At 43.7% G+C, this 23,721-nt stretch overlaps 1 protein-coding gene across 1 annotated transcript in view; it reads right to left on the minus strand.

The window, feature by feature from the left end:
• Window positions 1-4,639: 4,639 nt before the first annotated feature.
• Window positions 4,640-23,721, minus strand: part of Snrnp200 (small nuclear ribonucleoprotein 200kDa (U5)) — a 38,811-nt gene continuing 19,729 nt past the window's right edge. Inside the window, exons 20-45 of the mRNA XM_013019724.1 lie at window positions 23,482-23,670; window positions 22,994-23,191; window positions 21,876-22,028; window positions 21,677-21,757; window positions 21,343-21,426; window positions 20,607-20,713; window positions 20,170-20,288; window positions 19,727-19,881; window positions 19,448-19,637; window positions 18,808-18,981; window positions 17,361-17,521; window positions 15,810-16,037; window positions 15,336-15,527; window positions 15,063-15,241; window positions 14,768-14,919; window positions 13,896-14,004; window positions 10,970-11,078; window positions 8,837-9,026; window positions 8,578-8,742; window positions 8,253-8,374; window positions 7,876-8,019; window positions 7,605-7,781; window positions 7,165-7,325; window positions 6,978-7,059; window positions 5,163-5,255; window positions 4,640-5,065 (exon numbers count right to left, since the gene is read on the minus strand). Coding sequence (XP_012875178.1) covers window positions 4,922-5,065; window positions 5,163-5,255; window positions 6,978-7,059; window positions 7,165-7,325; window positions 7,605-7,781; window positions 7,876-8,019; window positions 8,253-8,374; window positions 8,578-8,742; window positions 8,837-9,026; window positions 10,970-11,078; window positions 13,896-14,004; window positions 14,768-14,919; window positions 15,063-15,241; window positions 15,336-15,527; window positions 15,810-16,037; window positions 17,361-17,521; window positions 18,808-18,981; window positions 19,448-19,637; window positions 19,727-19,881; window positions 20,170-20,288; window positions 20,607-20,713; window positions 21,343-21,426; window positions 21,677-21,757; window positions 21,876-22,028; window positions 22,994-23,191; window positions 23,482-23,670 — 3,858 coding nt within the window. The 3' untranslated portion in view covers window positions 4,640-4,921. The remainder of the gene's footprint in view (window positions 5,066-5,162; window positions 5,256-6,977; window positions 7,060-7,164; window positions 7,326-7,604; window positions 7,782-7,875; window positions 8,020-8,252; window positions 8,375-8,577; window positions 8,743-8,836; window positions 9,027-10,969; window positions 11,079-13,895; window positions 14,005-14,767; window positions 14,920-15,062; window positions 15,242-15,335; window positions 15,528-15,809; window positions 16,038-17,360; window positions 17,522-18,807; window positions 18,982-19,447; window positions 19,638-19,726; window positions 19,882-20,169; window positions 20,289-20,606; window positions 20,714-21,342; window positions 21,427-21,676; window positions 21,758-21,875; window positions 22,029-22,993; window positions 23,192-23,481; window positions 23,671-23,721) is intronic.

Here is a 23,721-nt window from a genome sequence, read left to right on the forward strand (position 1 = left end):
CACAATGAAAGATACAAGATTTATGGACAATGAAGACAGCAAACCAAATCCAAAAGCCAACAACAATCCAGGGAAGGCCCCCAGTGAAAGTGAAGAGATGGAGGACAAAAGAACCATTAAAGAAATGGTAACAGCCAGGTGCCAGTGGCTCATGCTTGTAATCCTAGCTACTCAGGAAGCTGAGATCTGAGGGTTGCAGTTCCAAGCCAACCTGGGCAGGAAAGTCTATGAGACTCTTATCTCCAATTAACCACCAGAAAACTGCTGTGGCTGTGGCTCAGGGACAGTGCCCAGACTCAGAGTTCAAGCCCCACGACTGACTAGAAAAACAAAACAAAAAAACACATAGGCCTTCCCTATGACCCAGCCATACCACTCCTAGGCATCTAGCCTGAACCAGGATATGACAAGGACACCTACACCACATGTTCATTGCTGCACTATTCACAATAGCCAAGATAGGGAAACGACCCAGACGCCCCACAATAGATGAATGGATCTAAAAAATGTGGTACCTATATACAATGGAGTTTTACACAGCCATTAAAAAGGATAAAATAATGTCATTTGCAGGGAAATGGATGAAAATCATGTTGAACGAGGAAAGCCAAGATCAGAGAGACAAAGGGGGCTGGGGATGTGGCTTAGTGGTAATGTGCTTGCCTTGCATGCATGAAGCCCAGGGTTTGATTCCTCAGTACCACATAAACAGAAAAAGCCAGAAGTGGACCTGTGGCTCAAGTGGTAGAGTGCTAGCCTTGAGCAAAAGAAGCTCAGGGACAGTACTCAGGCCCTGAGTTCAAGCCCCAGGACTGGCAAAAAACAGACAAACGGTACGTGTTCTCCCTGATATGTGGAAGTTAGATTTAAAATGCAATGGGACAAATTATGTAGGATTCTAGACACTAACATACAGTGAGACCAAAGTTGTAATAACCAAGAGTCTCTTTATTATATATATAAATACATATTAAAACTTCAAAGATATGGAAACAAAAGGACCTTTTTCTTAAAAGGTATGGAAACAAAGAACCTTTTTCTTAATTGTTTTCTGATGACTATTCTTTCCTCATATATGGTTTATTCATGTGTACATCTGAGGGAAGGTGTGGGGGGAGGCACAGAGTCTGAGGAAAACAGGTGAAAAGTGCAGCAGTAGAGCTTACTGGTTGCACTGGACATAGATAAAAGTGAACCATCCAACTTGTAAATGGAGATAGGAGGAAGGGAATGGGAGAGAATAAGGGGAAGAGATGATACTATGCAAAAGGAAGGAAATGTACTTATTACCTGATGAATATAAGGTAACCACACTGTGTATCACCTCTAAAACAACAATAAAGCAATAAAAAAATTTTTCAAGGTGAGATGATTAGGAGAAAGTCTATTAGGCATACTGGAATGGCAATGAAAGAAGTTAAGAAGTATCCTTGAGCCTGGGCAAGTGCACAAGTCTTTTTAAAAGACTTGCACAAAGCTGATCAGTTTTGAGAGATCGTTAATGCCCTTGGTGGTTTTTGTGGGTGTGAAACAAATGGTGAGAATTTGAATTGGTCCCTCATTATATTATTGAAATTAAGTCTACTTAATATATCAAGTCATGTTCATGCCTTGATTTTATATACTTGTATCTATCAATAAACATTGTGATATCTGAAAAATAAAAAGAAGTGGTTTTCGATATGAGGGTTGTCCCCAAGCTATTTCTTCCATTTAATCTTCATACTGCAGAAATCATGACTATAAACCTGTCACTGAAAAAGTGGTGCTGTGGCTCAAGTGGTAGTAGAGCACTAGCCTTGAGCTAAAGAGCTGAGGGACAGTGCCCAGGCCCAGAGTTCAAGCCCCACGACCAACAAAAAAAGAAACAACAAAAAAAAAAACTGTCACTGGTTCATACCTGTGATCCTACTCAGGAGTCTGAGATGTGATTATCACAGTTCAAAGCCTGCAGGATAAGAAAGTCCATGATACTGTCATTTCTAATTAATTTTGCTGGTTAGCAAAAAACAACAGAAGTAGAGGAGTGGCGCATGTGTCACAGTGCCATCCTTGAGTGAAAATGCCAAGTGAAAGCATGGATGAGGCCCTAGCACCTAGAAAAGAAAATCGTGACCTTAGATTTTGGAAGACACTCAGAACAGTCTGTAAATCAGTGCTTCTCAAGGTAGATACCTGGGAGTCAGATCCATTTTGGGGAAGCACATGGCATTACATGGCATTATCGAAACTTTGGCACCCAACTAACCAGTAGTTGTAGTCATTACCTTGTACCAATAACAGAAATACTGCTGACTTCACTTAGACATGTATTTAATAGAAGCAATTAAAAAATGATTAAATGCTGACCCTTGAGAACACTTCTAATACACTGACAAGATGGGAAACACACATAAAGAACTTCTGCACACTGAAATACAGTTGTCTTAATTATACAGTTGAACAGTTGTGTTGCAAGCTGTATTAGTGATGTTCTTCATGGCATACCATTTTTGCTAGCAAATAATGCTGATTAGACTGGCTACTTCACTAGCATTTCCAGAAAAATGAACAGAATGAGCTTTTTGCTGGTTATATTCACCACTGTCAATGACAAAATGAAAGTTTACAAACCAAAATTATGATTTCTGAAAACTTGTATTGCCACTATGAGCTTTATTGATACTGACATTAACAAATGTGATTTGAATAATGAAATGCACCAATCTTTGGAAGGTCTACATAACCCAATAAAATCAAAATTTGCCAAATGGCCAATGCAATGGTGTTATAAAATTATTCATTGAAAATATAAGACAGAGCCTGATGCTCGTGGCTCAGTCCTGTAATCCTAGCTACTCAAAAAATTGTTGTCTGAAGATTGTGGTTTGAAGCCAGGGCAGAAAATCTAAGACTCTTTATTTCTGGCTAACCAACAAAAAGCCAGGCGTGGAACTGTGACCATGAGTGGAATAAGCTAAGCAAGAGTATAATAACCCTAAGTTCAAGCCCCAGTACCAAAAACAAAAGTACAAAACAGGCTGGTTTAATTTTAACAGCTCAAGGGCACATGAATGAGTTTACATGGATAAGGCAATCACGTTACCTTTAAGGAATTTTCATATAGTCTAAGATTAAAGAATAGCCATAACTACCTCAAAATGTTAAAAGCTTTCCAAACTTATTTGTGAGATGTTAATGACTTTAATTCAACCATACCCAACAGACTGAAAAGCTGCTGAGAAGCCTGAGTTGGATTTAGCCAGATCTTAAAAGTGATTGCAACCCTAACTTGTTACTCTTCTCCCTGGATTTTCTTTTCATAAAAGTTAACATAATGAGGTAGTATAGCTGGGCACTGGTGGTTCACACTACTCAGGAAGCTGAAATCTGAGGATCACGGTTCAAAGCCAGGGGAAGTCCATGAGACTCTTACCTCCAATAAACTATACAAAATCTGGAGCTGTGGCTCAAGTGGTAGACCACAATCCTTGAGCAAAAGAAGCCCAAGGACAGCACCCAGTCCAGTCCCTGAGTTAAAGCCCCTGGACTGGGGTGTGTGGCGGTGGGGAGAGTTGTTCCACTAATGAATAATAGCTCTTGGGGCTCTTGATTTCCTGTAGTAGCAAGGGTTTTAAGACCAAATCATTTACTGACTTACAAAAACTTCCTTTAAGAAATTACCTGAACGGTTTTCCATTTTGTGTACATCCCTAAAAAAACAACAGAAGGGATGTAAGGGCAATCTGGCTACAACATCTGTCACCTCATTGATCACCACGGTTGATCTGGGTATCTGGCCTGCTAGGCAGGTGTCCCCTTCCTCCCTTACCTGTGTGCCCCTCCTGAAGCTGCATGCTTGGTTGAGGACGACCATCCCAGCATCTGATCGAGGAGGACTGGTCTTTAGTCAAGGGTATATGAGTAGCTGTGTTCTGATAGAACCTCCAAACAAGCTCTCAACAGAAGGGACAGGAGGGGAAAACAGAGAGAACACTGCCCATAAAGAAATGTAATCTTTATCTGACCTCTGTAACTGTAACCCCTCTGCATATCACCTTTATAATAACAATAAAAATATTTATGGGGCTGGGAATGTGGCTTATTGGTAGTGTGCTCGCCTAGCATGCATGAAGCCCTGGGTTCAATTCCTCAGTACCACAAAACAGAAAAAGCCAGAAGGGATGCTGTGGCTCAAGTGGTAGAGGGCTAGCCTTGAGCAAAAGAAGCTCAGGGACAGTGCCCAAGCCCTGAGTTCAAGCCCCAGATCTGGCAAAAAAATATTAATAAAAAAAAATAACAACAGAAGGCAAGAACTAGAAGAGGTAAATAGGAAAATCTACATTACAAATTTAGTTTACCAAGACTGGTTGCACCTAGTTCTATTGCTGACTCCTGTGAGGGAAGATAGCAGAGTTTCACAATGCAGATCTCAAGAACTCCTTACCTGTCCGCTCTTCCAGCAATGCTGCTGGGTGGGTTAACATACTGATACTGAAGGGGGAAGAGGTAAGAAGCACAATTAAAGAAAAAGCTACCAGCAAACATTCTCTACTGAATACCCTCCAAAGGTACTCAATAAGCCAAGTTTAATGACCAAAGTAGGCCTTAGGCTGGAAAAAGAAAATTTCAATTTGAAATCACTTCCAAGACAACATAGTTTCTCTTAAATTGTTTATTGGAATATCTAATTCAAAGGAACTACAAAGAATATGCTATAAATTCTGTACATAGTTTATATTTGACATGACATGACAATTACAGACACTAGACTCAGAGGTGAGACTGCAAAGGGGATAAAGGACGCAGGTAAGTGGAGGTGGACCAGGACAGCATCAGCCACGGGTGGCCAGGAGTCAGGTCTCTGTAACCTACATCTCTCAACTCTACATGCTCCTGATACATACTCAGCTCTTCTCTACACAACAGTGAAAGCCTCATCTCAATCCGAATCACTGTCTGTCTCAGCTTCTTTCACATCCACACTGAATTTATACTCCTGGTCACATCCCATATAAGCATCACTCATGAAGTACAGAGTATAGTTGTGGGCACCTGTGGCTGGGGCCACAAAGTCCAGCTTCACCTAAAGAAAACAGGCAGAAATCAGGTCAGCACAAACTCAGGGAGTAGATCTTACCTGTTTTACCACAGGGCAGTGCTGGGCCAGCGCACATACTTACCTTGGCCTTTTGCTGCAGGGTCAACCTCTTGATGGAGATGAGGCTATTGGACTTGGCATCTCCAATCACCACCCACCAGCCTTCTTCACGTTTCTGCAATGACCAAAACCCCAAAATTTCAACATGTACAACTTGATGGCCATAGCCAACCGTGAGAATGGTTACAAAAGTAGTATAATAAAAATAAGTTTTCTAGAATTCCTTTTTTTTTTTTGGCTGGTCACAGGCTTGAACTCTGGGCCCGGGCGCTGTCCCTCAGCTCTAGGTTAGCGCTCTAACACTTGAGCCCCAGCGCTATTTCTGGTTTTCTGGTGGTTAATTGGAGATAAGAGTCTCATGGACTTTCCTGCCCAGGCTGACTTTGAACCAGGATCCTCAGATCTCAGCCTCCTGAGTAGCTAGGATTACAAGTGTGAGCCACTGGCACTGGGCTAGAGTTCCTTCTTGTAACATGATCTGATATAAACTCAACAGATATCTCAAATCTTTAAATAGGTAGATCAGTTCTTCTGTTGATATGCTGGCTCATTTACTTATTTTTGCATGTAGTGCTTGCCATTGGGTCTATGACTACATTATTAAAGTTCTGCTCTTTGGGAACTAGCTGCTTGGAGTCCCTCAGAGACCCTTATTAAGCACAAGGCATACATGCTACATGAAAAAAAAAAAAAATGCTTAACATGGAGATGAAGCAGCAGCAAAGAGAATCCACAGCAGGCCTGGGGGATTGGAGGGAGGAGATACACTTCTAAAGCCTTGCTTCTGTTGAGAAGCCCTCTCTACTGGCCACTCCACTGTCACAAAGCCCATGTGTCCCAACTTAACACACTTAACACCCAGAATCTGTTAACAACTAGTCTTTAGAACTAAACATTAAGTTTATCTGGTACCTGCTGCCAATCTTCAACTATTCTCCCATAGAAGGATCAGATCTTTTTCCTTGCATTACTAGGATTAAACCCAGGGGCTTGAATACACAGGCATGAGCTCTACTACCTAGGTAAATTCCCAGGCCAAGGATTAAATTTTCTTTCTAGTCATAACGAACCACGTAACTGGAGGCAAAGGGAAGTAAAACTGAGTAAGAAACCAACTACAAAGTCCAACTGTCCTGATACCATTTAAAGACACTGCAGTGGGGAGGGGAGGAGGAGTGGGGTTTTACAATTTTTTTTAGTGACTTTTTCCCCTCCAGTATTGGGGATTGGACTTGGGTTACCAGATGAACTACACTCTCAGTACTTTTGCTTTTCCCTTTCAGGTAAGAGTCTCTTGTTAAGTTTGTCTGAGATCACAATCCTCCTACCTCTGGTCTCTGGAGAAGATGGGCGAAGAGGCTTGTGCCACCATGTGCAGCTCATAAATGCATATTAATCATCATTGAGAATACTGCCCAACTGATAGTTTTTAAAGACTTGAAAGAAAAGAATCTATAGCCCCAAGAATTATTCTCAGCCTTATAAGTTAATTTTGGGGATGGGTGGGCTAGTACTGGGATTTGAACTCAGGGCCCTGTGCTTGCTTGTTTAGCTGGTACTCTACCACTTGAGGTACAACCTCCTGCCCAGCTTTTACTAGTTATTTTTGCAGAAAGAATTTTGCGGACTTTTCTGCCCTGGCTAGCTTTTGCACTAGCTTTTGCACTAGCTTTTCCTCTAGATCTCAGCCTCCTTGGTACCTAGGAATCACTGGCTTTGTGTGTTTGTTACCACACTACACTTCCCTTTCCAAGTGGGAAATGTAGCCTGTACCAGGACCACGCAAACTGTTCAGTGCTTTAAATCAACACTGGAAAAACCAGCTGCCAGGACATACCTGTGGAAAGAGAGGAGCAATAACAGGGCCTGTGACTTCTTCTTCTCGCTCTAGCTGCACCAATACCACAACTGGTCCACCACTGCAGGGAAAGCAGGACAGCATGTTGAGTGACATGGCCATGACCTCCCCAAACGTGGCCATGCTATGACCACCAGAGAATGACACCTGGCCCTTATTGGCTCACCTACGGATGCTGTCTTTATCCACCACTTCATAAGACAATTCAATATTAGGATAGCGGTTACAAAAGCGGGCCACATCCGCAATCTGGCTGTCAGTCAGCTGAAGCAATGCATTTCGTTCTTCATCTTCCATCTCCATGATGTCAAAAACACTCTCCACTCCCTGCAGTGAGGACACAGAGGTCAGGTGAGGAGAGAACACAAATCACAAGCAAATGACACTGGTTCCAAAGAGCTTCTAATCTTAACTTTCCACTCTGGCAGATTACCTAAAGACAGCTCCAGAAAACGCTACTGGCTCAACACAGAAAGAATCCCTTCAAAGGAATTAGAAGTGTCTCCTACTAAGCCTCATCTTCCACAACCCACTCTCCCCGCACCCCACCCAGGATACTTGGTTCTCAGGCTCCCCAACCCAACAATCCAAGGCCACCCAGCTCACCTTGTCTGTGCAACGTTTGATATGCTCTGAGGTGAAGTGTGGCAGCTGCTTCAGATATGAGTCCTTGGACCACATGGCCTGAGTGACCATCTGAGCCAGTTCCATGGCTGCCAGAGCAGGGCTGAGCCACCCATTGCTAGAGAGCACATCCACACAAGCCTGAATGAGCCGGATTGCCTGCAGGGGAGAGTACAAGAGCAGGTAGACTTGGAACCAGCCTTCTAAGGCTATTGACCAGACCACCAAAAACCATACCATACTCACACCCTACCTTACTAAGAATTTCCTCCGTGTCAGACTGCAGCTCAGCACTTAGCTGCATGCGGGACAAGTGGGCCTGCAGGAGCAGGTTGGTCTTCACATGTGGATCATTGAACTTGGGATTATTCAGCTTGTGGGGGACTTTCTGAGCCAACTGGAATGTGGAAGAGAAAGAGCTGATGATGAACCTGTGACCTCCCTGGAACAGCTCAGACCAAAGGCACCAACCACATAGCCCAGGCTCCATAGGGGAGGAATGGAAATGATAGAGAGTTGTGGGCATGTATGGAGGTGGAAGGATGAGGCTGAGTGGTGTGTGGGATTACTGATGGCAGGATACTAGGTGCTCTAGAGAACTAAAGTATGTTTTGAAGCCAGTGCTCTCACCTGCCGCAGGAGGTTATCTTCATGGTGGCGGATGGGAATGTTTTCATACTCTGCTGCATTGGAGATGATCTCGATAAGCCCTCGAACTTTGGTCTTGGCATTTAGGGACATGCTGAACAGCTCTGAAAGAAAAGAAAAATTTTGAAGTTCCAAGAGCCAGTTTGGAAAAGAAACAGGGACGAACAAGAACGGCTTAGGCTACACTGTTCTCTCATGATACCATTGCTCTGACAAACATGGAACACTTGTAGCAATGTCAGGTCTCATCCCAGTGGATTCCAGAGACCCATAAGAGAAGGCTCTACAAAGTTATGAAGGTCCTCACCAATAGTGGTGTAGTTGATGTAATAGTAAGCAGCTATCATGCCCAAGTTCAGAGGTGCCACATCCATCTCATCCTCAATGCTGATGCATTTGGACTGCTCCAAGTCACTCAGGGTCTGCTCAACCAGCTCTGACAAGTGGTCAGACAAGTGACGATGAGAAATCCCTGTGGAGAAGAGCCATAAGTAGAAGTATCGAGGAGATATCCAGCAAGGGCTACAAATCCACCAAGAATAGCAGGTGCTTCCAGGTCCACTTACCCTGCAGGTTGTAGTAATTGGGGTTCTGTGTCATTCGGCGGTACAGGAAGGTCCATGTGAGGTAGTCCACAGCATCCTGCTTGTTCTCAATTGTTTTGGTGACAATTTCAGCATTGAAGTGGTCATGCATACAATGGTCCAAGTGAGATTCTACTGGTAAAGGCTCATATAAAAACTTTTTGAAGAAATCCTATAAATTGGAAGAAGGGAAGTGGTAATAAAGAAGTGTAACATGGCCAGGCATCAATGGCTCATGCCTGTAATCCTAGCTACTCCGGAGGCTGAGATCTGAGGATCATAGTTCAAAGCCAGCCCAGGTAGGAAAGTCCATTAGACTCTTATATCCAATAAATCACTAGAAAACCAGAAGTGGTGCTGTGGCTCAAATGGTAGAGTGCTCACCTTGAGCTGAAGAGCTGAGGGATAGTGCCTAAGCCCAGAGTTCAAGCCTCACGACCAACAAATAAAAAAAAAAATTAATAAATAAAAATGGAAAAAAAAAGAAAAAGAAGTGTAACATGATCGCAAAGTGCAAAGGATAGGGAGTGGCCCTAAATGGAAGAACACATATTTAGAAAGGGTGTTACATGGGCTGGGAAGGTAGCTCTGTGGTAGAGCACTTGCCTTGCATGCATGAGGCCCTGGGTTCAATTCCTCAGCACCACATAAGCAGAAAAAAAAAAAAAAGCTAGAACTAGAAGTGGTGCTGTGGCTCAAGTGGTAGAGTGCTAGCTTTGAGCTGAAGAGCTGAGGGACAGCGCCCAGGCCCAGATTTCAGGCCCCATGACTGGACCCCCCCCCAAAAAAAAAGAAAGTGGTATTACAATATGCCATGGGAAAAGGGATTCACCAAGCCAAGGAGGCACAGTAATAAGCAATGCATGATGAAAGGTAAAACTAACTAGAGAAGAAAGACTTGGGTAATAACATGGAGTCAACCGTAGCAGCAAAACATAATGTAGCAGCAGGGCACTGGTGGCTCACACCTATAATCCTAGCTACTCCGGAGGCTGAAATCTGAGGATCATGGTTCGAAGCCAGCCTGGGCATAAAAGACTCTTTTATCGCCAATTAACTACTCAAAAACTGGAAGTGGCACTGTGGCTAAAAGTGGTAGAGCACTAGCAAAAGAACTCAGCAACAGTACCCAGGCCCTGAGTTCAAGCCCCATGACCAATAAAAAGAAAAAACACAAAACAGGCAGTATGAGTTCTGGGCAATCTTCCTCTTTAGTTGCACAGTAAGATGAAAGGCAAGATGTTTTTCTTAGAGGCCGGACACTAAGTATATCATCCATTTTCAATTCTTCTCCACCATGCACATCAGGTTTGTCACTAACTTCTGGTATTTATTTGTATTTTATATTATTCAAAGTTATATGCACTTTTAAAAATCATAATTTATATTTTTATGTTTAAGATGTTTTATTTCCAGAATAGCAGTTGATTATATAGTGCACAGTTCGAATGAAGAGAAAAGTAGAAAATATGACAAAATATAATAAACTTATTACATGATGTCCTCTTCAAAAATAAATAAACAAAAAGCAAAATTCTGTTTGACTAAGACTTATTATACAAGCAACTGACAGAAAAGAGTAAACAAAATGTTCATTAAAGACATCTGCTGGGTGCTGGCGACTCATGCCTGTCTTAGCTACTCAGGAGTCTGAGATCTGAAGATCACAGTTCAAAGCCAGCCTAAGGGGCTGGGAAGGTGGCTCAGTGGTAAAGTGTGTACCTTACATGTATGAGGCCCTGGGTTCGATTCCTCAGCACCACATACAGAAAAAGCTGGAAGTGGTGCTGTGGCTCAAGTGGTACAGCGCTAGCCTTCAGCTGAAGAGTTGAGGGACAGTGCCCAGGCCCAGAGTTCAGGCCCCACAACTGACAAAAAAAAAAAGCCAGCCCAAGCAGAAAAACTCATGAGACTCTTATCTCCAATTAACCACCAGATAACCAGAAGTGGTACTATGGTTTAAAGTGGTAAAGTGCTAGATTTGAGCACCAAAGCTCAGGAACAGTGTCCAGGCCCTATGACCAACCGAAAAATAAATAAAGACATCTACCAAAAAGAAGGCTAAAGACTGTTCCAAGGCTTAGGATCTCAAGGTATCATAAGTCTAAGACTGACCTTTTTGGAGCCTTGACACATAATAACACAGCGCCCCTCATCATCCTGCAGAGGGCGGTTGGCATGGCCTACCATCTGAAGCACATCGTATATGGGGTAATCCACGTAGCTGGCAGCAAAAGAGAGCAAAGGTACATTACCAGTGAGACCACACTTAGGAGCCCTGACTACCTTCCACATTTATTTCATTTGTTCATCATCAATTTATTTTCAAATATAAAGGTCCTACAATTTCTGTTTAAGGTCAATGACAGAAAGCTACATACTTACCTGATAAAGCTAAATAACTTCTCTTGAAAAGCTAAATGTGTGGGTCAAGTTTTCGAAACAGGAGCTATTTCACAAGTTGCAAAGTCATCTAAGTTAACCCCAACCAAGAAGCCAGTTCAGACATTAAAAATGAACATATACCTGGTACCAGTGGCTGATGGCTATAATCCTAGCCACTCAGGAGACTGACGCCTGAGGACCCAAGTTCAAAGTAAGCTTAATCAGAAAAATCTGAGACTCTTTTATTTGCAATTAATCAACAAAAAAGCTGGAAGTAGAGCTGTGGCTCAAGTGGAAAGCACCAACCATGATCAAAATAGTTGAGCAATGCTGGATGCTAACGACTCATACCTGTAATCCTAGTGACTCAGGAAACTAAGACCTGAGGATCACAGGCCAGCCCAGACAGGAAAATCCATGAAACTCTTTTCTCCACTAAACTACCACAAAAGTCAGCCATGGCTCACATGTAAAATACTAGACTTGAGCAAAAAGAGGCCCAGTGACAGTGCACAGTTAAAGTACTGAGTGAAAAATCCCAACACACACACACACACACACACACACACACAAGCTGAACAAGAGTAATAGTTCCTGAAATGAAACTCCAGCACAAAAACAAAAGCAAATGTGGTAGAGTGCCAGTGGCTTACACCTTTAATCCTAGCTACTCAGGAAGCTAAGATCTGAAGATTACAGTTTGGAGCCAGCCGAAGCAAGAAAGTATCTCCAATTAAACACCAAAAAACCTGGAAGTGGCTGTGGCTCAAGTGGTGGAGTGTTACCCTTGAGCAAAAAAAAAAAAAAAAAAACTCAGGGAGCTGGTAATCCTAGCTACTCAGGAGGCTGAGATCTGAGGATCACAGTTCAAAGCCAGCCTAACCCTCCCAAACCTAACAAACCAATTACTAAATGGGCAAGGGAACTAAAGAGGGACTTCTCAAATGAAGAAATAAAAATGGCAAAGAAACACATGAGGAAATGTTCATCATCCCTGGTGGTGAAGGAAATGCAAATAAAGACAATCCTGAGATACCACCTTACCCCAGTCAGAATGTCCCACATCCACAAATCAGCCAACGACAAATGCTGGAGGGGATGTGGAGAAAGAGGAACCCTATTACACTGCTGGTGGGAATGTACACTTATACAACCACTTTGGAAAGCAGTCTGGAGGGTCCTTAGAAAGCTAAAGATTGACCTCCCTTACAACCCAGTCATACCACTTCTAGGCATCTACACTGAACAACAGGAACCAATATACAAGGACACATGCACCTCCATGTTTATTGCAGCACTGTTCACAATAGCTAGGATATGGAAACAACCCAGATGCCCCACGACAGATGAATGGATCCAAAAATTGTGGTATCTATACACAATGGAATATTATGCAGCCATTAGGAATGATAAAATAATAGCATTTGCAGGGAAATGGATGGAGCTAGAAGGAATCATATTGAGCGAGGTAAGCCAAGAGCAAAGAGACAAATGGTACATGGTCTCCCTGATAAGTGGATGTTAAATCCAAAATGTTAGGTGATACAACAAAACTAACAGGACTTAAGAAACTAAGAACTCCAATTCATCTGGTCGAACCACTACTAAATATCCCTATGCTGCTGATCACACGTATGGTGTATATGTGTACACCGTTATATGTTATAGACTGTGATAGACAATTTATAGACTGTGATAGACAATTTGCTCCAGGAAAGTTAGAATGAGCTTGTGACTTTAAATGAGCATCATTATTCCACAATACTGTGAAATTTGGGAAATTATGTAATCACTTAATCACAATTAAAAAAAAAAAAGAACAACCTCGGGGAAGGTAGGGAGGGAAGGGATGGTAGGGGGAAAACAATGGACGGGGTAACAACGCTCAATAGGAAGTATACTCATTACCTTACTCATGTAACTGTAACCCTCTGTATAGTATCTTTACAATAAAAAAAAAAAAGGAAAAAAAAAACAAATAAAGGAGCAGATGAGAGCTGGGCTAATTTAGCAACACAGCACAACAGATCAGTGAAAAAATAAAATTAAAAAAAAAAAAAAAAAAGCCAGCCTGAGCAGGAAAGGCTGTGAGACTCTTATCTCCAATTAACCACCAGAAAATCAGAAATGGCACTGTGGCTCAAGTGGTAGCGGGCTAGTTTGAGTTGAAGAGCTGAGGGATAGCGCCCAGGCCCAGAGTTCAAGCTCCACAACCAAAAAATAAAAAAGCTCAGGGACAGTACCCAGGTCTTGAGTTCAAGCCTCAAGACCAGCAAAAAAGAAAATGTTAGCCTAGATCCTGAAACTAATACTGAAAACACTTTCAAAAATCCCAGTTAGGAGTGGGGGAGGGAAGGAATAGTAGGAGAAAAACAAAGGAGAGGGTAACAATGTTGGACAAGAAATGTGCTCATTACCTTAATCATGTAACTGTAATTCCTCTGTACAGCATCTTTACAATAAAAAAAATACAAAAAAAAAAACTCCACAGTTACCTACATTTGTGAGAAACTGGGTTTAATCTCCAGCACTGCCAAAACAAAAGCCTACCTAGTATGGTAAACCTTTTCTATGTGTTTCTTTCCTGGTTTGTCTGCAATGTATGTTCATTATAGGAAAGAAGTTTTTGTTAATACTAAGCACCAATTATACTCACGCATGGATCTTGCCATTGTAGTACTGGGTGTCCATGATGATCACCAAGTGGGCAGCCACACTCATGCCCCAGCAGAGACTCCGAGAAGCCACTACCACCTGAATGGCTCCTAAACAGCAGAGGAGAAAAAAAGACGAGAGTAGGGCTCCCTGGAGAAATAGTATATTGTCTTATGGGCAAGGTAGTAGCTAATCATGTGCTTCATTTCAAAACTCAAAGTAAGACTGGTTAGGAACAAGGTCTAACAGGACCAAAAAGAACTAATGCAGTATTGTGTGAAGTTGTTCCATATTGTTGGTGTCTTGTTCTGGGACTATTTAAGAAGAAACAATACAATCCTACAGTACAGCCCAAAGCCCAGGGAAAGCAAGACTTGGACTACTACTATATGCTGGCTAACTTGCTAATGGAAACAGCTAAAACTAACTCAACTGGGGGCTTACTTAACCCACTACAGCACAGTGGAAAACTCCAAATCAGGCAAATTCAAGGATGATTCTGCCAGGAGAATCTACACAGGGGCTCTATTAAAGAGTGCCAGAATGGGCAATACTTGAAATGCCACAGGTCAACAAGAAACATCAGCCAATGTTCTACCATGTGCTACATCTCTAAGGTCTAACCACCCTAAAGACTGACATCCAACACAGAACCAGATCTAGTAGCCAATGGTCCTGGACTCTAGAAAATCAGGTTATGAAACAGCACAAGTTTGTGTGCCTGTCTGTTTTCTCATCTAACAAGAAGGGATATTTGTCCCACTTATATCACAAGTGTCTGGGGGAATCAAATGAGATTAAACAATCCTAACAGTAATGTGAAAATTACTAGTATTCCACTACAGAGACATATCACCCATGTGGTATTCTTACCTGAGCTGAAGAGCTGCTCCACCAGACGTCGTTCTATAGGGCTGAGCCCCTCATGTAGGTAGCCCACTCCATTTAACAGTGTTTCCTTGAGTGTACTGTCACTTAGCTTCTCCAGGTATGGAATCAGGTCCTTCTCGGTGCAGTGCAAGAACCTGGGTGGCATGGACACTCAACTCAGCTCAGAAGATCCCATCTCCAGCAGACTCCATCACTTAAAACCCCAAACCCAAAGCCCCACCCTCAACAGAATATTCTTCAGGGAGACAGGCATCACTTAATGTAACCTCTACCCCACCTCTGCCGCTGAATGTCTGCTGCACAGGTGGTGAGGATATCAATGGCAGTAAGGCGCGTCTGCTTTCGAGATGGGACAAAAACAATGACAGGCTTCTTAGGTGAGTGCTTCGTGATAGCATGGTACACCGGCTTGGCCATGGACAGCAGGCGGGTCTGTGTATGGCTGATGTTGAAGCCCTGGAGTCCAAAAAAGAAATGATACCCCAAAGTCACCAAAGCTGGGTTAAATGGGCATCTCTGAAGCCACCAGGGAGAGGAGAGTGGGTCCTACCTGGATGTGCAACTCCAAGGGCACGGGGCGCACATTAGGGTGGAAGTTGAAGGTGGAGGTAGCACTGCAGCCCAACCAGTGAGCCACATCCTTGGCATTTGAGAGTGAGGAGCTAAGAGCCACAATGCGAATAGGTCGCTCAATCTGGGAGGAGATGTAGCGCATACGAGAGCAGATCACTTCCAAGACAGGCTGAGAAAGAGAGGAAGAAGTCACTCAAGGCCCAGGCTCCCTAACCTCTGCCTGAGTTTCCCTTTTGTGACCATTAAACAGCTTTGAAATAATATAATTCTTCCTTCCAAGCATGAGCTTTACTGTCTTTGGTTCCCCTGCCCCAACGCAACAAACCTCTACCAAGAAACCATTTTTCTAAGAGAGCAGAATCCTTGGAGACCTGAGCTAAAACACAAGGCCCAGGCCCAAAGTCACCGAGCCAGTCCCGATCCCTATGTGTGTTCCAAGGTCAAGCCATACCCCATTCTCGCCCCCGATGAGGTGAACTTCATCCACCACAAACAGGTTGATGTTCTGGACATTCTTGCGCTGCTTCCACCGCCGGGAAAGTATGTCCCATTTCTCAGGGGTGCTGATGATGATGTTGCCTTTTCCCAGAAGCTTCAGGTCTGTGCTGGTCTCCCCTGTCAGGAGCACGACCTTCTTGTTGAGTCTGTCCTGGAACTTCTCATACCAGTCCATGTACACCTTGCAGTCAGAGGGAGGAAGATATATAAGCAAGCCACAGTGGGCATTTTTCACTTATTAGGAATTAAACCAAGAGGTCAAAGAATTAAGTGCTACTATGCAGATCTCATACTACTTTCACATTTATTTTTGTTGTTGTTAGTCATGGGGCTTGAACTCATGGCCTACATGTTGTTCCTGAGCTCTTTTGCTCAAGACTAGTGCTCTACCACTTTGAGCCACAGCACCACTTCCAGTTTTCTTGTGGTTAATTGGAGATAAGAGTCTCACAGACTTTCCTGCCCAGGCTGCCTTTGAACCACAATCCTTGTATCTCAGCCTCCTGAGTAGCTAGGAATTGCAGGTATGAATCACCCAGCACCTGGCTTCTATTTTTTTTTTTTTTTCTGGTCATGGGGCTTGAACTCAGGGCCTGGGTAATGTCCCCGAGCTTTCTCTCTAGGCTAATGTACTACCACTTTTTTTTTTTTTTTGGTCAGTTGTGAGGCTTGAATTCCGGGCCTGGGTGCTGTCCCTCAGTTCTTCAGCTCAAGGCTAGTGCTCTACCACTTGAGCCACAGTGCCACTTCTGTTTTTCTGGATATAAGAGTCTCACAGACTTTTTTGCCCAGGCTGGCTTTGAACTGTGATCCTCAGATCTCAGCCTCCTAAGTAGCTAGGATTATAGGCATGAGCCACCGGCACCCGGCTGTACTTTTGAGTCATATAGCACCACCTGTGGTTTCCTGGTAGTTAATTGGTGATAACAAGTCTCAGAGCCTTTCTTGCCTTAGCTAGCTTGGAACCACGATCCTCAGATCTCAGCCTCCTGAGTAGCTAGGATTACAGTAGTGAGCCACCAGTGCCCTGTTTCTATTTTTTTAAATAAAGTCTTGCTGTGTTGCTTGAGGCAGCTCAAACTTGGGAACTAAAGTGATCCTTTGTCTCAACATCCTGAACAGCTAAAACTTGCCTAGCTCACACTATTACTTTCTTTTTTCTTTCTTTCTTTTTTTTTTTTTTTTGGGGGGGGTGCAGTCATGGGGCCTGAACTCTGGGCCTGGGCGCTGTCCCTCAGCTCTTCAGCTCAAGACTAGCACTCTACCACTTGAGCCACAGCGTCACTTCCGGGTTTTTTCTTTTTGCTTATGGGATGCTAAGGAATCGAACCCAGGGCCTCAGGCATGCAAGGCAAGCGCTCCACCCCTGAGCCACCTTCCCAGCCCCTCACACTATTACTTTCTAATCCTGCCCCAGCCTTTAGGTGATAGGATAGCAGAGCTTAGAAAACCTTGATCTGAAATTACAGTTGAAATGGCTTCTGGGGCATAACATATCACATACCTGCTCTGCCAGAGCCTCCATAGGGGTAATGTAGACACAACGTCCCTCTGAGTTCTGTAGTAGCATCCGCAGGATGGCAAACTCGGCACAAATTGTTTTCCCGCTGCCCGTGGGGGCCCCCACAAACACATTATCATCACTGTTGTACACGGTGTTAAACACTGAAAACCAAGAGGAAAGGTTGAGCACCAGGAAAGAAGAAACATGCTGGGTGGCAGATCACTTGTCAATAGCAAAGACACCACAAAACAAGAAGCCAGGCTATTGTGCAGAATATATAATGGTGCAGTGGCACAGAAGCTGGCCTTGACTGCTATGCTACCTAGCTTCTCCTCCCACAAAACAGATTAGAGGAGAGACCAAATCTAGTGCTGGTATCCAGGAGAGTTGTGGGAAGGCAACATAGGAAGAGGCCAGGCATCCTTCTTTGCTTCTCAGAAATCAGGATACCTCCCTCTGCCCCTTCAGCATTCTTCCATTTTCTACAAATAGTCTAACACAGAACATGAGAGTCCAAGCCCTAATATCAAAATTGGGTTAAGATTCCAGTCTGTTTACTAGCTAGTTCAATTGGGGCACCTTATCCATAAAATGAGGTTCTTTGGTACTAAATAATAGTAATCCTCTCAAAGGATTGATGGGAGATTAGGGAAATCATTGCTGGATTCCCTCCACAACATAATACTTAGAGCCCAGTTCCTGCTCTGTGAATTAGTTGCTACTTATGATGGGAGTGGGAGGCCTACTGGCTCAACACTGGAGCTTCAGAAACAGGCAACAATACCCTGAGCATAAGAAATGACAATAATGCTGGCACAGGGGCACAATATGTAATCCCAGCATTTACGAGGTAGAAGTAGAAAGATTTGAGTTCAATGACAACCTGGAATACAGTGAGACTGTCTCAAAACAAACAAACAAACAAACAAACAAAAAGACCACATAACAACACAGTAAGGCACCATGTCTCCCTAGGAAGATATCCTGGCTTTGAACCATGATCCTTATATCTCAGCCTCCTGAGTAGCTAGGATTGCAAGTGTGAGTCACCAGCACCCAGCTTCTTTTTTTTGGGGGGGGGGGAGAATTAGGGCTTGAACTCAGGGCCTGGGTACTATCCCTGAGCTCCTTCTCTCAAGGCTAATACACGGTGTTAAACACTGGAAACCAAGAAGAAAGGTTGGGCAGCAGGAAAGAAGACAGAGACGGGGAGGTAGATCACTTGTGAATACCAAGGACACCAAAACAAGAAGCCAGGCTATTGTGCAAAGCAAATCTAACACTAAACAAGTACATCTGTGAGAGGGAAATGGTGGGCCCCAACAGCCATAGGAACTCCAGGATTACCATGCACTTGAGTGACCCCTGCCACAGAGTAACCTATCTATACATGACCATAAAAGGCCTCCAAGGTAACCCACCAACTACCTGAGATTCAAATACGCACCTTGGGTCTGTATGGGATTGAAGAAAGGAAATTTATCCTGGTAAAGGCTCTCAAAGGCACTGTTTCTCAAAGCAGACACAGGCAAGGGCTGTAGGTCCAAAAGTTCCGTTGGAGGCGGGTACTTCTCTGGAAGGATCAGGTGCCGGAAGGAGACAGGCAGCTGTGTCTCACAGGCTGCCAGAAGGGGGAAAAAAAAAAAACAGAAAGTGTAGGAAGCAATCCTCTAGCAGACTTCCAAAGTACCGCCAAACTGTGAGTACCAGGAACCCTAAGAGGTGTACACTATTCTTCCCCAACAATGGCAAGGCCAGGACAAAGATCAAGAAATCTTTCTACTGTGGGGGGGTGCGAGGAGGTGGTGGTAGGGGGGTGTGAGGGTGGAGAGGGGAAGGGATGGGAAGGGGAAACAAAGGAGGAGGCAACAATGCTTGATAAGAAATGTACTCACTATCTTGCCCATGTAATTGTAATCCCTCTGTATGGTATTTTTACAATGAAAGAAAGGAAAGAAAGAGAGAGAGAGAGAGAGAAAGAAAGGAAGGAAGGAGAGAAAGAGAGAGAGAGAAAGAGAGAGAGAGAAAGAGAGAGAGAGAGAGAAATCTTTCTCCTGTCCTTGGGGACTCAAAGAGAAGATACTCACAAAGCCAGCGGTCAGACACTACTCTGATGAAGTACTGAGGGGGCAATGGTTCAAAGACAGGTACGAAGAATGTAATGAGGTGCTCATCTTGGGCATACTTGGCCTTGAGTAGAAAATACTCATGGTGCAGAATCACCTCACTGTCCACATCTTCCACTAGAATCCAGAATGCTTCTGATGAACCATGGACCTGCCATCACCAGCACAGGTAAAAGCAAGGTAAGTCACCATGGGGACTCAACACTTCTGACCCAGGACCCTCTGCCCAGCAAGCCTAACCTTTTCATCCCACTGAAAATCTGGAGTGATGGTCAGCTCCACTTTCAGGGTAGAGCGTGTGATGGGTTGTAGATGCACCGACAACTCCAACTTGGGGAACAGGTGTACATACTTATGGATGGTCTTCCCCATCTTCGGCATGCGGATAAGCTCCCCTATGAGAAAATTAGAGAGTACTGGAGCTGTAACCTGGCCAGGGTAGCATATCTGCAAATTGGGCCCTAGTGGCCCCTATGGGAAAGAGGCAGATTCTACATGAAGAAATTAATTTTTCCCTTTAGACCCAAGAACATTCAAAATGTTGAGAACAAAAGTAAGTCTGCACGTCAGGTGGACATAAGAAGTTAGCACAGGCTACTAGTGTACAAGGACTATAAACTGGAAACTATGGAAGCTGAGAAAGACATATGGGCCAGAGGATAAGACAAGAGCTTCTCACACACCTATTTCATTATGATTCAGGTCATACAGACGCTCAAAAGGGAAGTTTTTCTTCTCTATCTTCTTTACTACCTCTTCTGGGAGTTTACGAAACTGACGCAGAGGACACATGGATTGCCACCTATGCAGGAAGAAGACAAAGTTGGTTCATTCTGCAGGACTGCCTTCATCACAGCTTCAAAGGGTTTACCCATAACCACATAAGATACAATCATTAGAGAAAGACTTTCCAAACTGTGAGAGCAGAGCCAACATTGGCTGGCAGTCCCTCAATTCCCCAGAACACTAAAGGGCCCTGTTCTCTTTTCAACTTTCACCTAGCTTCATGTCATACTTCAGTCATCAGGACTGATGATCAAAGGTACTCTGAGGCTTTTGCATCACACTCAGTCTGGGCCCCAACTCATGGTGACCTGCCACCCGTTCACTGGACTCTTACATGCGTTTGTCGATCATCTTGCAGAGATTCAGAGTCTTGTCTGTAAGCTGTGCCCATCCTCGGTTCAAGACAATTTCAAAGATTGCTCGCATCAACCGGCCAGCCGACTAGGGAAAAAAGTGTTTCCATGGTAGACTCTCAAGTATCCCTAGGCCTAACTACCTACAGTTAATACCTTAGGCTCCAATGCAATCATTCACACCAAGTCACAAAGTCCACTTTGTAATCACTCCTTTCTTTTGCCCTTCCAGGCAGACAAATAATAGTTAACATTTTATTAGCTTTGTCTTTGCCATTTCTGAATTTATAAATAAGTCCTGCACCCACAATGGGAAGTCATTTCACTATGGAGAAGCAGGCTTTGTTCAGTGGATCTCCTTGTCAGGACCTACAGAGACAACCAGCAATCCTTTTTCTTCTTCAAGTTTTAGCAAGGATTTATTTTAGTACAACAGGGATAAAGTAGGAAGCTACAGAAGGAGAGAAACATTTCCTGCTTCCTAGGAAATGGAGGTGATGATTTCTTCACAGTTTTTCTTAAAGCCTGTCCTTTTCCATATTCAAGATTCATCCAGCAAAGATTCTGAACCACATAGGCACTAACTAAAGCCAGTTAGGACACACTAAGCACTGCTTCTAGCTCACTATTTCAAGCTTCCTTTAAGACACACACAGTATACAAGGCACTAGACCTAATAGTACCCTACTCACTTCCCAAGTACAACTTTGTCCTCACCTGTGTAACATACACCATATCAGCCATAAGTGCAAAGCCCTCCAATTTCAGCTGAGAGATGAAGGCTTGGAGAAGCACATTGATCTAGAAAAAAGCAAAAACAGCCAGTAAGAGGCCAATTACTAATCAGCCCAAGAAAGCAAATTGCATTTCTATTCTGGGTACATGTGCCCACAACAGAAATCTTCCACAGAAACTAAAATAATCATAAGACTCTAGGATCAATCTCTAATACCCCATGAATAAGTATGAGATTTCCATGCATGAACCCAAACTCAAGGTTCATCTTTGGAAGACTATAAAAACTACCAAGCAAAGGAAAAGATGGGCTCACCTTTGCACTGGGTTCCTCAATGCTCTCCTTTACAGGGATGGGTACTCTCTCCAGCAACTTCTGCAGCTCCAGTTTCTCCTCCTGCCACAAGAAGAAATGGTCAAAAAAAACACCATTAGTCCAAGGAAAATAGAAAAGACGCCATCTAGCACCTTGGTAGCATGTCCCAACTCCCCTTCCTGGAATGCTATAGGCTCACCTCTCTCACAGTAATGTTCTTGAACTCTGAGGACAATGAGAAAACACGGAAAAGCTCAATCTCACTCAGAGTGGGCTTTAGCAGCTGGTTGTAGGTCTGTACTGTATCATTGGTAATGTAGTAGTGGCTAGCTATGCGGCCCAGTTCAGTCACCTAGAGAGAATGAAGGCTCAAGGCATGCTATTTATTATTAAGCCCCACCCCAACCTCTAACTTGAATACCCAATAGGACAAATGGACAAAATTCTGGTACAAAATTCTAGTACAAAAGACTCTGGCACATGAAGAAGTTGTCAAATAAGCTGACATATAGAAAATTGATGCCCACACAAAAACCAACTAAATGAGCGACTGCAACTCCAATTATGGGAGGAAAAAAAAAAAAAAGGCCAGGCGCCAGTAGCTCACAACTGTAATTCTAGCTACTTAGGAGCTGAAATCTGAGGACTGATTCAAAGCCAACCAGAAAAGCTGAGCCTATAATCCTAGCTACTCAAAGATCCTAGCTGAGATCTGAGGACTGTGGTTCGAAGCCAGCCTGGGCAGGAAAGTCCATGAGAATCTTACCTCTAAACCTACTCAGAAAAAGCTGAAAGTGCTGTTTGATTCCTAAGCACCATAAAAGGAGAAAAGGCCACAAGTGGCACTGTGGCTCAAGTGGTAGAGTGCTAGCTAGCCTTGAGCTGAAGAGCTGAGGGACAGTCCCCAGGCCCAGAGATCAGGTCCCATGACCAGCCAAAAAAAAAAAAAAAAAAAGTCTGAGCAAGAGCTTGAGTTCCTCAGTGCAAACCCCCCCATCAGGAAGTGATGCTGTGGTTCAGGTGGAGAGCACTAGCCTTGAACATAAAGAAGCTCAGGGACAGCACCCAGGCCCTGAATTCAAGCCCCAGTACTAGCAAAAGCACAACCCAGAAACAGAAACAAAAACAGTATCAGTACTCAAAAATAAATAATCAAATAAAGAAAGAAGTACCATTTCAGTTCACCAGTACAGTCTAATCTCTGTTCTATCTAAGAGGCAATTATACACAGGAAATTCAAATCAAGGGAGAAAACAATTTCACCTGAGCCTACAACTTTTGCTGAAACCTACACCTCAGAACCCTCATGCCACTTACCTGGAAATTGCCTGTCTTCTTGTCATACTTGACCAGATTGTTCTTGTCAAGCATCAATGCAGCAGTGTGAACCAAATCTAGTCGGCGCTGATCCAGCAAGGGATCTCCTTTCAGGTCATCATGAGAGATGCCATAAAGGGTTGGTGACCGGAGCATTCGGATATACAGGTAGGCATAACCAAGCCAGTTCACCGCATCCTACAACAGAGCCACGGTTCCCGCATGGAAAATTGCTGATGTTCAATGAACATTATACTGTCTTCTGAATGCTTATAGTATTACATCAATGAAAGGAAACGGTTCTTTCAAAGGTCTTGGAAATAAGAGAAAGTGCGTACCACAGATCCCAGAAACTTAAACTGAAGATTATATGGGTGCAGGATGCGGAACCCTGTACAACACAATAAGGATCATCCTCTCCTTTTAACTCAGTCTCTTGAGGTACCAGAGAAAAGGCTTAAAGGCTTAAGAGCATAGCTCTTCCCTACCTTTGCATTCTGGACATTCCCCAGCACGATTTCTGCATTAAGCATGTCAGGCAGCTTTGATACCATCTGGCTCTCAATAGGAAGCTGCTGATTGAGGAGTGACAAGTAGTACTGTAACTCCCCGTGAGAGGTGATGAGTATGCCTTCGCCCTTGGTGTCATACTGGGGCCGTCCAGCACGTCCCAGCATCTAAGGTACAAAGGAAGAACACTGTAGCTGGACAGCTTTGAATTTTGACTC

Source organism: Dipodomys ordii, unplaced genomic scaffold (assembly GCF_000151885.1).
Source record: "Dipodomys ordii isolate 6190 unplaced genomic scaffold, Dord_2.0 Scaffold47, whole genome shotgun sequence".
NCBI lineage: Eukaryota > Metazoa > Chordata > Mammalia > Rodentia > Heteromyidae > Dipodomys > Dipodomys ordii.